Here is a 15,536-nt window from a genome sequence, read left to right on the forward strand (position 1 = left end):
TGTAAAACAGGATATTTATCAAGCTTTTTGGTGGTATTTTTGATTTCTTGATATTTCGGTACACCACTGCAAGGGTGCATATACCAGCGACCACGTATACTGGGTAAATATCTACATAAATCTTTTGTCCAGCTTAGTTTAGAACACTATAATTTAAGCATATAACGATGTTCCTCAGTTCAGCACCATATTATTCCTCTTAATTGAAGAGGTAAGGTAACCAGTGGTCCTGGAAAGGGTCAATGCAGTGTTGCAAAGTGGTTGTAGGCCTATGGTGTGTGAAGTGGTGTATGGCCTAGACCATATGCTCGTTTGCCACTATAATGGTATAAAAAAGGTTTCGCGTAAAGAGTACGGAGTATCTATACTACATAAAATAAAACATAAAAGTTACTAAAGGAAAGTATACCTACTTACGTACAGTTACGTATCATAGTAGATTTTTTTCCAGATTGTCGAAAATTCTATGAAATAATAATTAATTTACCCTAATAACTTAATTTCACTGATAAAAATGTCCTTACCTTTAGGACTATAAATAAGTTTTAAAAAAATAGTCCACTAAGAGTCTGTTTCACAGGTTTCGGATAAAGTTTATCCTGCACATAAGTTACGAATAGACTTAAATAGCAGGAGGTAAATAATAGGCCATTAGGATATTTCACCTTAATTTAAAAAAATGATGATTTACTGGAATTAGATGGTGAAAAATAATAATAGGTCATAAACTTTTATCCGTTGGAAACCGTTACCTGTCAAATAGCGTTAATGGCAAACGGCGAAACGGGCTCTAAGTAAATATTCTTAGCGTTTAAGCTGAAATATATGCAAAACTAAGATCCTAAAGCACATTTCATGACCGCTTTATATAATTCACTACTTTATAAACACTAAAAATGCTTTTAACGATAGAAATATGCATTTTAATGAAGTTAAAATACTGCGTTAAATTCCGTAAAGTTGACTAAAGTTCATTAAACAGAACCTTTCAGCTGGCGTTAATTACTAACGCACTTTGTGAAAGTTATTTCAATTAGCGTCTTTTCTGTATGTGAGAGCACTTCATTCACGACTATTGTTTTTCAAAGATTTGCTATTACCCTATTTTCATATAATGATCTATTTATTGCCCGCGTCTTCGCCTATTATCCCAATAAGTTACAATATTACCAAAATGAATAGTTACTTTCTTGGTAACATTTTTCGATTATCTACTCCTATGTGTCGTAACGCAATGTTCTTATGCCTAAACTTATATCTACTCTCGAGAAATAGGTAATCCAACACTTAAGATCTTTTCAATTCAAACTAGTAATTCCTGACAGGAGCGCTTTCAACCAAAAAAAAATTTTTCCAGTATTATGTTATTCGTGTAGATGTGACTGTGTATATTTTTGAGAAACTGTAGTGTTAATTACTGCGCTTTGTAAATTGAAAACAGACTACGATTCCTTTCATTTCGCCGCAGGGCCGTTACCAGATTTTGAGGACATGTTTTGTTTTATGTACGCTTTAACGTACATAATTATTGTATCATGTTTTATGAGACGCTTAGAGTTAATTTTTGATCTGAATACATTAATATAAAGATGGCATATTGATAGCATAAATTTGTTTAAATAAGGATTACATACCTGTTATTCTTATACATATGTATGGACCTGTACCGTTCCAGTATTAAAATCGGCGATGAGAAGGGTCTTCAGGGAACGTTATCTTTATTTAATAATATTTAAAAGAAATATCATTCTTACCTAAATAGTACTTCTGGTTTGTAAGCTATTAACGGTGGACGGTTCATTGATTTCTTGTAGCAAAGGAACACATCGCTTCCCATTAGTCCTGTCATTTAAAACAAATTATACAATATTTATCACACAATACCTAAAATTATTGAGATCGTTTGATAATAATGCTTATACGTAAAAAGAGTACAGGTTTACGCGTTTTGTTCATTTGCATGGAACATACAATTGTTAATTGTTTGATTTCAGATAGTTGCAAATAAAAAAGAAAGTTTTGATAAAAGGAAAAGTAAAAATTGTGATAAAAACAATTTTTTATCTAACATTTATCGTAATCTGGCAAGCAAAAAAGCAAAACGAAATTCATCTTGTGTGCAGAAATATTAGCAGGTACGGTCAAAAAACATCAATAATTAATTAATATACGTATTTTATTAAAAAGCGAACTCTTGGATAACTGTGCAATTACAAATACATTTGATAATCATCAACATACATTTAAACAATTTTCATAATAAATAGCTTACCTTTATTAAGATTCTTGGCGATCATACAAAAGGCGTGAGGGGGAGTTTCCCCCCTACTCGAGATTATAACGCACACGTCGACAACGACAAGCGCGTTACAAGGCGCGGTAGGGTGAGCACGCCTATATGTTATGAACGTTTTCGCGGTAGAATTGTTGATATTGGCTAAGCGACCGCCAACTGATACGAGGACCATCTCCGCATCAGCCATCAGCCTCTCTCTCCCGTCGTACATTACGCCTAAGACAAGATTTTTTTTAAACTTTTGATAAAGAATAAATTGAGTGCTACTTTATATGTATTCATTCAAAGGAACATTTGATTATTTATATAAGTAAGGTGTTTGACTCCTAGCTTAATTAAAAAAGATGTAGGATTTTTTTTCCCCGTGGAACATGATTTATAACATATACAGAATCCCCCATTGGAAGGAACACATCTTTTAATTCCTTTTCCCAAGACTAAACAATTAGGTAATGAGTTGGTGCCACGGCTACATCACTGTCTGTTGACCAACAGTTGACTATACAGATGTTTGTTATGGTCTAACCATTTTTCTTTATTCCATGTTAATTATTCGACCGCCGATACCTACGGCGTATTCTTACCGAGAACCGTGGAGTCAGGCGATTTGATTTGGGTATTTATTACACGAATTTCTCCGCTGTATTAATAGCATATAGCTGCATATGTACTGGAGCGCTACCAAAGAGTCATAGCATGATATTCCGATACCTACGGCGTATTCTTACCGAGAACCGTGGAGTCAGGCGATTTGATTTGGGTATTTATTACACGAATTTCTCCGCTGTATTAATAGCATATAGCTGCATATGTACTGGAGCGCTACCAAAGAGTCATAGCATGATATTATATTGCCTATTTTACCTCTAGTTGTTGAAGTATTTTAATTATAATAACTAATAAAAATTGCTTAACCAATCAATTAAAATATCAAAGAAACAAGAAAGTTTTCTTATTTATTGTACTCGTTTATTTAATTTTTAATAATCCTTAATAAATAATGTCTACTATGCAAATGTATAAAATTATTATACACTATGTCCGTCATTTAACTTGCATTATAATATGCATACTTATTTTTGTAGATATTATTTCAAAAAAATCATACTTCCCACGACTATAAAATTACAACAAAAACAACGAATAGCTACTAAACTGAATAGCTTACATATTCATAAATTTATATTCAAAAGTTTTAATTTAATGCATGAATAGATAGACATTAGAGATTATAGACCCGCTATAAATCCGGATACAGTTGTAGTGAACCCTACAACTCGTTTAACAAGATTTTGTTTAATTATTATTATTACTGGTATTTTCGATGACTAGATATTCGTAAACAAGAGCAATATATATTATGAAGAGACGATTCGTCACAAAATATGCAAATGAAACGTTGAGTATAACTGTAGCTCTAAACGAGTCGTTAATGATATTACCGTGCATCAATGAGTCAATAAAAACTGTCACGAAGATTAAATATGCATCATAGAGGACATTTTCAACATAGTGAAGTCAATTAAATACCCATTATAAGAGATAACTCAAAAATTACTCGTCTGATTGCGCTCAAATTTAAATGCGACAAGTGACAACACGATGGCGCTTACTAGTTTTCAAATAAAAAAATACATTGAATGTCCCCATTTTTCGAAGTAGGTTAAAAAAAAATGAAATGAGGTCACCAAGACCCACTTCCTGATATCACAAGAAATCACTAGGTACTATTCTTAAAGTGCTCGTGACTATTCATGCGTGATTCAATGAGATTAAATACATCTGTAGGAGGCGGAATTAAGGACGATTTACAAACAATAGTACTAAAACTTTAACGACATAATATCTTTTCATTAAAATTATTTAAAACTGGCAGACCCGGCAAACTAATTTTTAAATTTTCTTTTATACAAACGTAGCCCATTAGTGTCAAATAACAAACAGAAATAATTGTTTGCTCGCAACCGAAAAAGAACCGACTTCAATTACATCCACAAGTAACACAACGTAAGTAGATGAAAGAATAGTCAAGTAACGCGTTATCAAAGATTACTCAAAAAGTCGCCATCAGATCTCGATCAAATTCAAATGGAAGTACAACACAAGCATCGGCTTTCAATTATAACAAGAATCATCAAAATCGGTGTACCTAGAGAAAAGGTATAATACAATACAACGTAGGACGATGAAATAATAGTCAAGTAAATAAGCATTTTTCGATATAGCTCGAAAAGTACCTACTTGTCAGATCTCAATTAAATTTAAAAGGAACCACATGACAATCACAACTTCTCGATTGAAAAAAAAAATGATCAAAATCAGTCCACCCAGTCAAAAGTTCAGAGGTAACTAACAAAAAAAAAAAAAAATAGAATCGAATTGAGAGTCGGTTAAAAAATAACCAATTTGGTACATTCGTTCAGAAGCTATGCGCGTACATACATTTTGGTGATTCATCTTTATTTATATAAATAGATAACAACTTTGTGTTTTACTTTTTCTATTTGTTTATTTTTATTTCATGCATTAGCGAATACCATAACAAATATTTTTGTCAGCCCTACAATTGTTTTTTTTTAAATATATGACTAGGTCAGCAAACAAGCGTACGGCTCACCTGATGCTAAGCGATTACCGTAGCTTATAGACGTCTGCAACACCAAAAGCATCGCAAACGCTTTGCCGACTCTACCCCCAATCACCCCAAGAGTTCTAGTCACTTTACCCACCAACAGGAACACAACACTGCTTGAAAGCAGTATTATTTAGCTGTGATCGTCTATAAGGTCAAGGTACTTCTCCAGTAGGGCTGCTCCAGATTTTGAGCAGGAAATTTCCTACTATGCCCTACCTCAGATAAAAGTCAGTCAGTTGTTGTCGTAGACCGGGCGTTTATGATTGTATTATGAGTGTGCGTTTACGGAAACCCGATACAGGGTTCACAATCCTATTTTGGAACTTTGAGTGTAAAAGATTTGTAGATTATTATTTATGTAAAAGTTGATTAATACAGTAGAAATAATTTTCTACTTTCAACTCAATCAGTGGTATATATAAATGAGCGCTATAATATATATATATATATATATATATATATATATATATATATATATATATATATATATATATATATATATTTATTTATTTATTTAACACTTTATGTACACTAGGATAACAATAGGAAATAGCTCTTATAAACAATACTGGTACGAAGGCACTACTTATCCCATATATATATATATATATATATATATATATATATATATATATATATATATATATATAACTCCACAAATACTAGTATTATTAATTATTATGTTTAAGAACTTTATTAATACTCATCGTGTTACTGTTTCAATAGATCACGTTGCGCTTCCCAGTTTGTGCTCATGGGATTTGCTTTCGCGAAAGCTATTAGAAATTACATTTAGAACTATTTATGTCATACTAATTGAAAGATACGGAAGAAAGTTATTGCGCATACTTTAACGTTTTATTTCTTTTCTGTATTCTATATTTCTTTTATGTATATGTATATATATATATATATATATATATATATATATATATATATATATGTGTATGTTTGTATATATACATATATATATTATTGTATTATTAGATTGTAGGATCTACTTTGTTTTTAATTTTCTGTTTTGCCTTTTGATAACCCTACTCTTTTTATTTTAAAATCTCCTCTACCCCAAGGTTGTCTGGAAGAAATCGCTTACCTAGCGATAAGACCGCCTTTGTGCATAGTATTGTTTTGAAAATTTTATTTTTAAAGATGTATGTTATATTAGCTTTTAAAATGCACAATAAAGTATATTTCTTCTTCTTCTTCTTCTTTTTGTTTAAACGTTATTATTCTTACAAGCTGTTCTTCGAAATAATAGGTATATAACTTTATTTTTCAACCGACTTCAAAACTGAGGAGGTTATCAATTCGACTGTATTTTTATATATTTACCTAATAACTTAACTGGGTGGACCGATTTCGATGATTCTTTTTTTAATCGAAAGGTGGTGCTTGTCGTGTGGTTTCATTTAAATTTCATTGAGATCTGACAAGTATTTTTTATTTATTTCCAATAATACGTATACACGTAAATCTTGGCTACATTTTCGTCAATCTACTTTGTATTATTTGTCGATGTAATTTTCGTTTGCGAGCAATCAATATTTTTGTACTGTGTGGCTACGCTACTAAAGAATATAGCCACCCCCTCTCTTCCCGTGGGTGTCATAAGAGGCGACTAAGGGATAACACAGTTCCGCTACCACCTTGGAACTTAAAAAGCCGACCGGTGACGGGATAACCATCCAACTGCTGGCTTTTAAATACACAGCCCGAAGACGGGCAGCAGCGTCTTCGGTGCGACAAAGCCAGTACTGCGATCACCAACCCGCCTGCCCAGCGTGGTGACTATGGGCAAAACACATGAGTTCACGCTATTTTTGGCGTAAACTTGTGGAGGCCTATGTCCAGCAGTGGGCTGTAAAGGCTGTAATGATGAATATTTTTTTAGTAGTAGTAAATATACCCAATGATTCTATTTTTACATTACATATCATGGTAACATTTTTCAGAGAAGTTAATGAAGGTTTAAAAATAGAATCTTTATAGCGTACTTCACGAAACATCTTATTAATGTCAAAATGGCTGCTTCGTGTTTAAGCGGAAAGCGATATAAATCCCCACTAAGCCTTTATTAGTAGAACCGCGACGAAAAGTATCCCTTTATCATTAGGAATTTTAATGTCAGCATACTTTATAAAAATCACATCTATACACACGTAATAAACATATACGTTCTACGAACGTTATACGTTATATAAAAAATAAAAACATACAGGAGACTAATTGTAAATAAAATTAAAATTATAATCGTCGTTTTATAAATTTATTATTATTGTATTAAAGATAACAATAACTGTTGTATTAATAAAGATCAATATTAGATATATATCTATAAAAACAAAGTATTTAACTTGCTATACTTGTAAATTTTAGTCCATTTTATTATTTTTTTATTACCTACAAGCTGACCCCGTTGTTGACTGACAAACGTTGTTTTGCCATATATGTTATTAACCCCTTTAATCCCCCCCCCCCCAACTTAGGGGTATCAAAAATAGATGTTGGCCGATTCTCAGACCTACAAAATTTTATAAAAATCGCCCCAGCCGTTTCGGGGGAGTAGGTATGGTAACTAACATTTTGACACGAAAATTTTATATATAAGATATACGAAACCAACTCATCTACTCGTATAACCTTACAGATTTTTGTATAAAAAATTAACGGTGTAATAACTTGCATACATTGAATACTTGATACATTGCAATTATAGGCTGACTCAACACATCTTTGGAAATATGTTTTCTAAAGGAGAGAGTCTAATTATCCATAAATATAATGAAAAAACAAAAAAAAAACTTTATATTAGCAATAAATAAAGATTAACTAAAATAAACTATATTATCAGATTATTTAAACTATCATAATATTCTTTTTTGTATTTTGTTTCGTACGCTGCTATTGTTATTTGTTATATTGTTACTAAATAAATCAATATTCGCTTCTTTGTAAATATAATTATACGTTTTTAAGACCCTATTCAAAGGAGCGGTTATACCTAAGCTTGTTTTAGAAAACCGATATTCGAAAATCCTTGTATTTCCAAACCTTGCGTTTTCTATCGGAACAATTAATTTTATCTGAGTCAGTAGTTCAGAATAATTTATATTATCTGAATATATTTTATGTAAAAAACATAAGTCCAAGATGTTTCTTGGATTTTCAAGCGTACTCATTTTACAGAACTTTAAAAAACTACCATATTCATTCAAGCTAATTTATTTATTGTATTTATAATTTAAAAAATTTTGACTAGCCCGTTGGCGCAGTTTGTAGTGACCCTGCTTTCTGCTCCGAGGGTTGTGGGTTCGATTCCCACCCCGAGTCTGGGTGTAATATAAATATTTATTTATATATTTATATATGTATTATTTATAAGTATGTTTATCGAAAAAAAAAAATATATGTAGCTATATACCAGTCCAGGCTGTTACCTATAACACAAGCATTAAGTTGCTTACTTTAGGAACAGACGACCGTGTGTGTATTGTATAGATATTTATTTATTTATTTAAAAAATTACAAAACTTTTTCTGTACTCTAATCTTTCTTTAGGAGTTACTCACGTCAAGAAAATAGTGACTCATTGCTGTCACCCTTAGCCACGTCCTTTGACCAATTAAATGGTGGTAAGTAGTAAATTACGCATGTCTAAAGGCCTTACTTCAACTGGTAACTTTGAACATGGCGTTCTAATTTACAACTAATTAATTGGTCGAGGGACGTAGCTAAGTTAAGTGACAACGACGAGTCTCTATTTTCTTACCGCGAATAGACAATAGAATACTGCTTTATACACAATAATATTAGAAACGACAACAATGTACGAATGGACGCGGCAAATAATTGCATTACTTACCTATATCGACGAGAGGCGGTCTATCTCGACCCCTCCTTATACAGAGGAAACATTCAGGAGATCGCATTGAGCCGTGATTCAGGTCAGCTGGTAACCCGGTAGGCGTTAATTCCAACATCTCGTAACCATTTGGCACCGTTTCGCCGAGACCGGGGAATATAACACCTGTAACAAATTTATTATACTTAGTTTTTTTTTTTTTTGTAAAGATGTTAATCTTCAATAAAAATTTGTTATAAACTAGCTGACCCGGAAAACGCTGCCTTGCCGCTAAACGCTATTAAAAAATAGGTGTTGGTTGAAGAAAGGTGAAAATTTAGGATTGTATGTATTTTAACCGACTTCAAAAAAGGAAAGGTTAATCAATTCGACCATATAAATATATATATATATATATATATATATATATATATATATATATTTTAAATGTATGTTCGGGGATAACTTCGTCGTTAATGAACCATTTTTGATAATTCTTTTTTTGTTGGTAAGGAGATATCCTAAGTGTGGTACCATGATAAGGAAAACAGGATCTGATGATGGGATCCCAGAGAAATCAATGGAAACCCTCGAAAATCCTTAATAACTTTTTACTGGATGTCCCGATTTTGATGATTTTTAATTTAATCGAAAGCCGATGTTTATCATGTGGTCACATTTAAATTTCATCGAGACCTGATTACAACTTTTGGAGTAATCATTGATAATGCGTATTTATTTGACTATTTTTTTTGTCTACCTACGTTGTATTACTTGTCGATGTAATTGAAGTCGGTTTTTTTTTCGTTTGCCAGCAAACATAATTATTATTATTATTCAATACCAAATCATCCATATTTGTAATATTAAAATAACCGCTTTTTGCTAAATGCGTATGGATGTAGGTATACACGGTACATATACCAAAATAACAATATTTACAATTTTTGTCTGTCTGTTTGTTTCGGCTAATCTCTGAAATAGCTGGACCGATTTTGACAAAACTTTCACTGGCAGATAGCTGATGTATAAGGAATAACGTAGGCTATTTTAGCAATTTATTTATTTTATAACTCTGCGAACTGAACAATAACTCTTTTGTTAAATTCCACGCGGAAGAAGTCTCGGGCACAGCTAGTAATAAAATACAAATATAAAATTTTGTCCAAAAAAATTTATATTTAGGGGTTGGTCACCCTTATCATTTAGCGGTATAAAAAAATAGATGTTGGCCAATTCTCATACCTACCCGATATGCACACAAAAATTCATAAAAATCGGTCCAGCTGTTTCGGAGGTGTATGGTAACTAATATTTTTCCAAATACATATAAAAGTATCTAATCAGAAGTTGCAACCATTGTGTTAAAATAATTTAAATCGCCTTTATTCGAAAAAAAAGAACAATGATAAATAACATCAGTAGCACCCATGCGGGTACTTCATACTTAACTGGAACTATGTTACAATAAATAAATTATGAATGAAGTGATTCCGTAGTCCCAAGGTTTTTTAATGCAGTTGTTACTGCGTGTATGCATTTGCTAAGGCTACAATTTATGTGTCATAGAATAGGTATGAAATTTATTTCAAAATAAAAATATTTTTATGAAATAAAGCTCAAAAGGTTTTTGCTATATTAAAGCCTGTTCACCCAGAAAAGAGATATCCTTTTCTAGCTAAGAAACATTGCGTTAAGCGCGTATACAGGCGTATTTTTAACAAACTAACCTTTCATCAGTACATAAGGAGGAGGCTATAGGGTACCTATTTAAATATTTTAATATATTAAAAATATACGTGACACTTATATCGAGGAAATTATGCATTTATTTATGCTTAACTAGCGACCCGCCCCGGCTTCGCACGGGTGCAATGCTGATACTAAATATACTACAGAATGTCTTTGTTTATAGTGTGAAGCTAGCTTATAGCATGGTTATTAACATAATAACAACAACAATCAAATATGCGTCGTTAGATTGCACGTCGTTACAGAATGCGTTGAAGAAATAAAGGTTCACTGCTCGTTCCCCGTAGGTGATAGCGTTATAATATGTATCCTATATGTTAACCCGACTTCTTAATAATATTCGTGCTAAATTTGAAGTAAATCCATGCAGTACTTTTTGAGTTTATCCCGGACATACATACAGACAAACAGAAACAGACAAAAATTCTAAAAACTATATTTTTGGCTTCGGTATCGATTGTAGATCACACCCCAAATATTCTTTTAAAAAAATATTCCATGTTACAGTTTTGACTTTCCTACCATTTTATTATATGTATATAGATAATTACAAAAAAGAAAGTTGTGATTTTGTTTGTTTGTAATGGATATACCCATAAAATACTGGTCTGATGAGAACATTCCTTCGCCAATAGAATAAGACTATAATTTAGTGGAATAAAACGGAACAGCCAAAATCGTGTTTTTAACATTGGAGCTACATGCGGATAACTAGTTTATATTGAGATAATAACTTTCATTATTAAAGTATGATAAAATAATGCATTCAGTTAACGTTCTGATACTAAATTATAAGGAATAATTCTTTTGGTGATTTGTCCTATAAAAGTAAATAGTCACATTATTAGCTGTTAATCAAGGAACTCTTACTTTACGTTATCAAAGATTCATTGGAGACGTCCGTCAATGATAATAAATATGAATCAGAGTGAGGGTCAATCAATAGCGACCTTTGTCGAACTTTATCACTGCGGATCGACTGATATACAGCTGTCAGTTATTTTTAGATTGAGCCTATGTACCTACTTTTCTCTATTGTTAATCGTTATGATCTTACTTGAAGGCTGTTTCGTAACAAGTAGACAAGACTATTCTTATAATAGACTTGACTACTTATGTTAGTTAAATGTATGTTGTACTTATATTGGAAATATTCCTTATCGGTAGCTATAAGCTAAAATTGTAAGTAAATTTTTGAAAGTTTTAGTTTTTACATACGTTGGTGACTAATAAATATAGTGTCATGTTGTCAATTAAAACGAATTTAATTATTTTATAACAAAAAAATTATATCGTACATAATTTTGTCACATATAAAATATATGGGTCAAATGAAAGTAAAAAATAATAAGTATTACACGAAATTGTCACGAATTTTAATTTTTTTTTATTACCATGGCGTTGAGCTTTAAAAATGCAAGATATGCGTGTTATGTAACGGTTTAACATTGTTGATAGGATTTATAAATGGAAACAGAAGACAAGCCGGGTGACTTATCGCATAATACCTTTACAGTGATAAAAATAGACCGTTTGAAGGGAGATTCTTTCGAAGCATTTCATATTATTACTTACTTATACATAAATCAATAACGAAATTCAATGCTTAAATATCAAATATACCAATGGCTGCAATCCTAAAACGACTACAAAGATACATCTACTTTTGAACTGGTTTCCAATAGAAAAATATTAGTTATATCTTATAACCTACTCATATAAAATATACTAGTATTTTAGACATCATTGAAATGGAAGGATAGGAAATAAATAAATATATGTGCATTGAAATCGAAATAAAATTTGAATAATGGTTGAAATTAAAAACTTTTACGAAAGTGATTATAATTTAATCTCGTGCCTCTTGCTTTGTCTGCGTCCAAAGAAGGACATCGAAGTTTCGAACAATAGTCCGATTCGGGCGTAGTTATAAAATTTGCATGACAGTAGCGATAAATTTGAAGATTAAAAAAACTTCCTTTGTAATTGTATAGATCTACACTCTTGGCGGTTTTTTAAACCACTTTTTTGACTAACAATGGAAAATTGTACGTTTATTTTCATTTCATTTTCAAGAATAACTACTTTTTCACAATAATGTCATACATTATTTAAATTTTAACTTTATCTTTATTTCAAACATTATTAACTTTTAAAATCTATATTAATATAATAAGAGGAACGATTTGTATTTTATGTCTAATTGATAACATCAAAAACTACTGGATCGATTTTTAAAGATTTTTTTCATCTGGAAAATGCTACGCTATCACTCAGTGACAGACAGGACAATATTTTAAGCGAGAAAACTGAACAACGAAAATCAACAAATCGATACCACGTCGTAGTACAGATATAAAGATCGCACAGAAACGGTACGGGCTATTCTTTAGATTAAGAACCATCGAATTATAGGGTTTCGGGGGGTGGAGGGCGGAGGGTGGAGGGGGAGCTGCACTAGGGGTGGCATTCATGTCATGTTTTTCACTTCAATATATTTTTATTTTTACTTATTTACTGTCATATATTCAGTAACAATTATTAAAAATGAACAGAAATATTGAATATTTTTCGTATATATATATATTTCGTATACAGTAAATAAGTGAAAATAAACAATATTTTAGTAAAATACATAACATGAAATAAGGCTGTATGGCTTAGATCTCTGCCTTTTATAGTTATTTAGACAAAAACAATGCATTTATGCTTACATTGTTTTGGAGCGAAACGATAAGTGGCGCGCCATTTTTTTATAGCATCTATCTCTCAGTCGTTAAACATCAGTTGTATCGTTTGGTAAAATGACGTCTGAAAAGGTTAAAATAAGGTGTGAAATGTGAAAATAACGTGCGAAAGCTGCGGAATTCTTCTTCTAATCTCAAAACTTTAACCATGGATATCTCCATAACCATGGGGTTCCGAAGGGTGGCAGTGGTATAGTTCGCGTCATGTCAAAAGAACGCTGAAAGAAACTGGAGGGGGTGCGTTTGCGCATAGGTATACTCGCGCACAAAAGTACTACTGTTTTATTATTTAATTAGGCTTTCACTCGCGGCTTCGTATAATGGTTATTGGTAGGCACATTAAAAAATACTAGAAATAACAGTGCGAATAATTCGGACTAAATAAGTATAATAATTATCACTTTACAAAATTACAACTTTTTTTTAAACAAAAGCAATAACAAATTTTTTAGTTATTGAAATGTCGTATTCAAAAATATTAATTATCTGTACTCTCGATATTCGTATCTTAATAGTTTTTATGTGTTTAAAATGATAAATTGATATTTGTTTTTTAGTGAAATAAATAGTAAATGGAGTTTTACAAGTGTCCGTATGTTAATGTGTTGTGAAAGTGAGTGATAAATGCGGAAAAAACGTGAATTACGGTTGACAGTGGTTTGTTTACCAAATAAGAGTGTTCCAAAATATGGACAGTAGTAAAAAGTTTTTTCAAGAGTTGGCAACACTGTAAATCGCCTTTGCGCATTTTGACAACCAGCGTTTTTTTTAAATGTCGCGAATTATATATTATAAATAATTTTTCTCACTAGTAAAACTATTTCGTAATTTAAAACCTTTGTGCGCGATAATATTTTGAGTCGACGTCGAACTGTCCAACCAATAGCACACCGGCAAGCATGCGACACGTGATAAACACTCCCGTCCGCTACCCCATACCACCAAATAGACCGATAAATCGCTTCTGCGCAGCTTCAAGGCCAGCGTTCTTTTTACATTTTTACATGACGCGAACTATACCGAAGGTATCACAATCCCCCTCCCCCCCAAAATCCTAAAATTCGATGGTTCTTAATATAGAGCTTTACCACGGTACGTCAATAAATATTTTTTCATTTCATAATTTTAAAGAGTTATCAAAGTTCAAAGTACTAGAAAATATTAATTTAGAGGAGCAATGCACATTATTTGCGGTCAATCTCATCGCAGTATGTTCGATAGTGCGTACTGACACTTAAGTCTAACCGCTCGCAACTGTAAACTAGCCACACAAGTTTTTGTTTTTTATTTTTACGTCTGGTTCATCTGTTGCGAAAAGGTCGTCAGGTGACCTAGAGTGCTCCATAAGGCAATGTAAGCCAATATACATGTCTCTTTAAAGGAATTACCTTATCTGAAGTTTATACTTCCGGAATAAATGTTTACTTACAATTTATTATTTATATTAAACAATTCTTTACCATTTCATTTTAAGGTCAGTTATGTAATTGCTTGTATATACAGGTTGTTCGACTCTTAACTGCGTTTCTTTAAATGGGAGGTTCTGTAAGGTGTTATAGATCATGTTCCACTTTAATAAAAATTCCTAGCCCATTTTTAAATTTGACTTTATTTAAATAGACGAGCTACTTTACTATTACTTATTTAGAAAAAATAGTAGCTGACCCAGCAAACGTTGTTTTGCCATATACTACTAGCGGATCCGGCAGACGTTGTCCTGCCCGGAAAACAGCTACCAAATTGGATTGCTTACATACCGATAGCAGCGCCACCTACCGAGTCCAATTGAGATAAAAACTACCCTATCTCCCAAGTTGGATCAAATTACAGATGCTTACAAAATTTGATAAAAATTAGTTCGGTAGTGTTCGTGTCCGACACGGTCAGTCGGAGACGCGGGTTCGAACCCCGCTGGAGCGGTCAATTTTTGATATGATATTCAAAATGTTTAGAATTCCTAATGTGTGGGTAACACAAAAATAAAATCGTAGATATTGAAGACCATATTATTTTGCTATTACACGATCAGCGCGAAATTTTTTGTTTGTCTCTTGTTTAGTAATCTAAAATGATAAGTTTAATGATTTGGGATAGTATTGTGGGTAGATATTGTAAACAAAATTAAATATGTCACAGTATATTCATTATTTAATCTGATATGACCACGACATTAACGACGCGTTCTTGGTTCGTCCACTTGAATGAGGCGTTTTTAAGGACTCAAACAACCCAATTCATTTTTATTGATCAATTAAGGATAGT

General features: G+C 32.0%; 1 protein-coding gene across 1 annotated transcript in view; it reads right to left on the minus strand.

Moving 5' to 3' along the window:
- Positions 1 to 15,536, minus strand: part of LOC123658882 (DENN domain-containing protein Crag) — a 51,348-nt gene that overhangs the window by 31,276 nt on the left and 4,536 nt on the right. Inside the window, exons 3-5 of the mRNA XM_045594173.1 lie at positions 8,797 to 8,961; positions 2,273 to 2,512; positions 1,755 to 1,842 (exon numbers count right to left, since the gene is read on the minus strand). Of these exons, the coding sequence (XP_045450129.1) occupies positions 1,755 to 1,842; positions 2,273 to 2,512; positions 8,797 to 8,961 (493 nt within the window). The remainder of the gene's footprint in view (positions 1 to 1,754; positions 1,843 to 2,272; positions 2,513 to 8,796; positions 8,962 to 15,536) is intronic.

The sequence above is a fragment of the Melitaea cinxia genome, chromosome 13, assembly GCF_905220565.1.
Source record: "Melitaea cinxia chromosome 13, ilMelCinx1.1, whole genome shotgun sequence".
In the NCBI taxonomy this organism is placed as follows: domain Eukaryota; kingdom Metazoa; phylum Arthropoda; class Insecta; order Lepidoptera; family Nymphalidae; genus Melitaea; species Melitaea cinxia.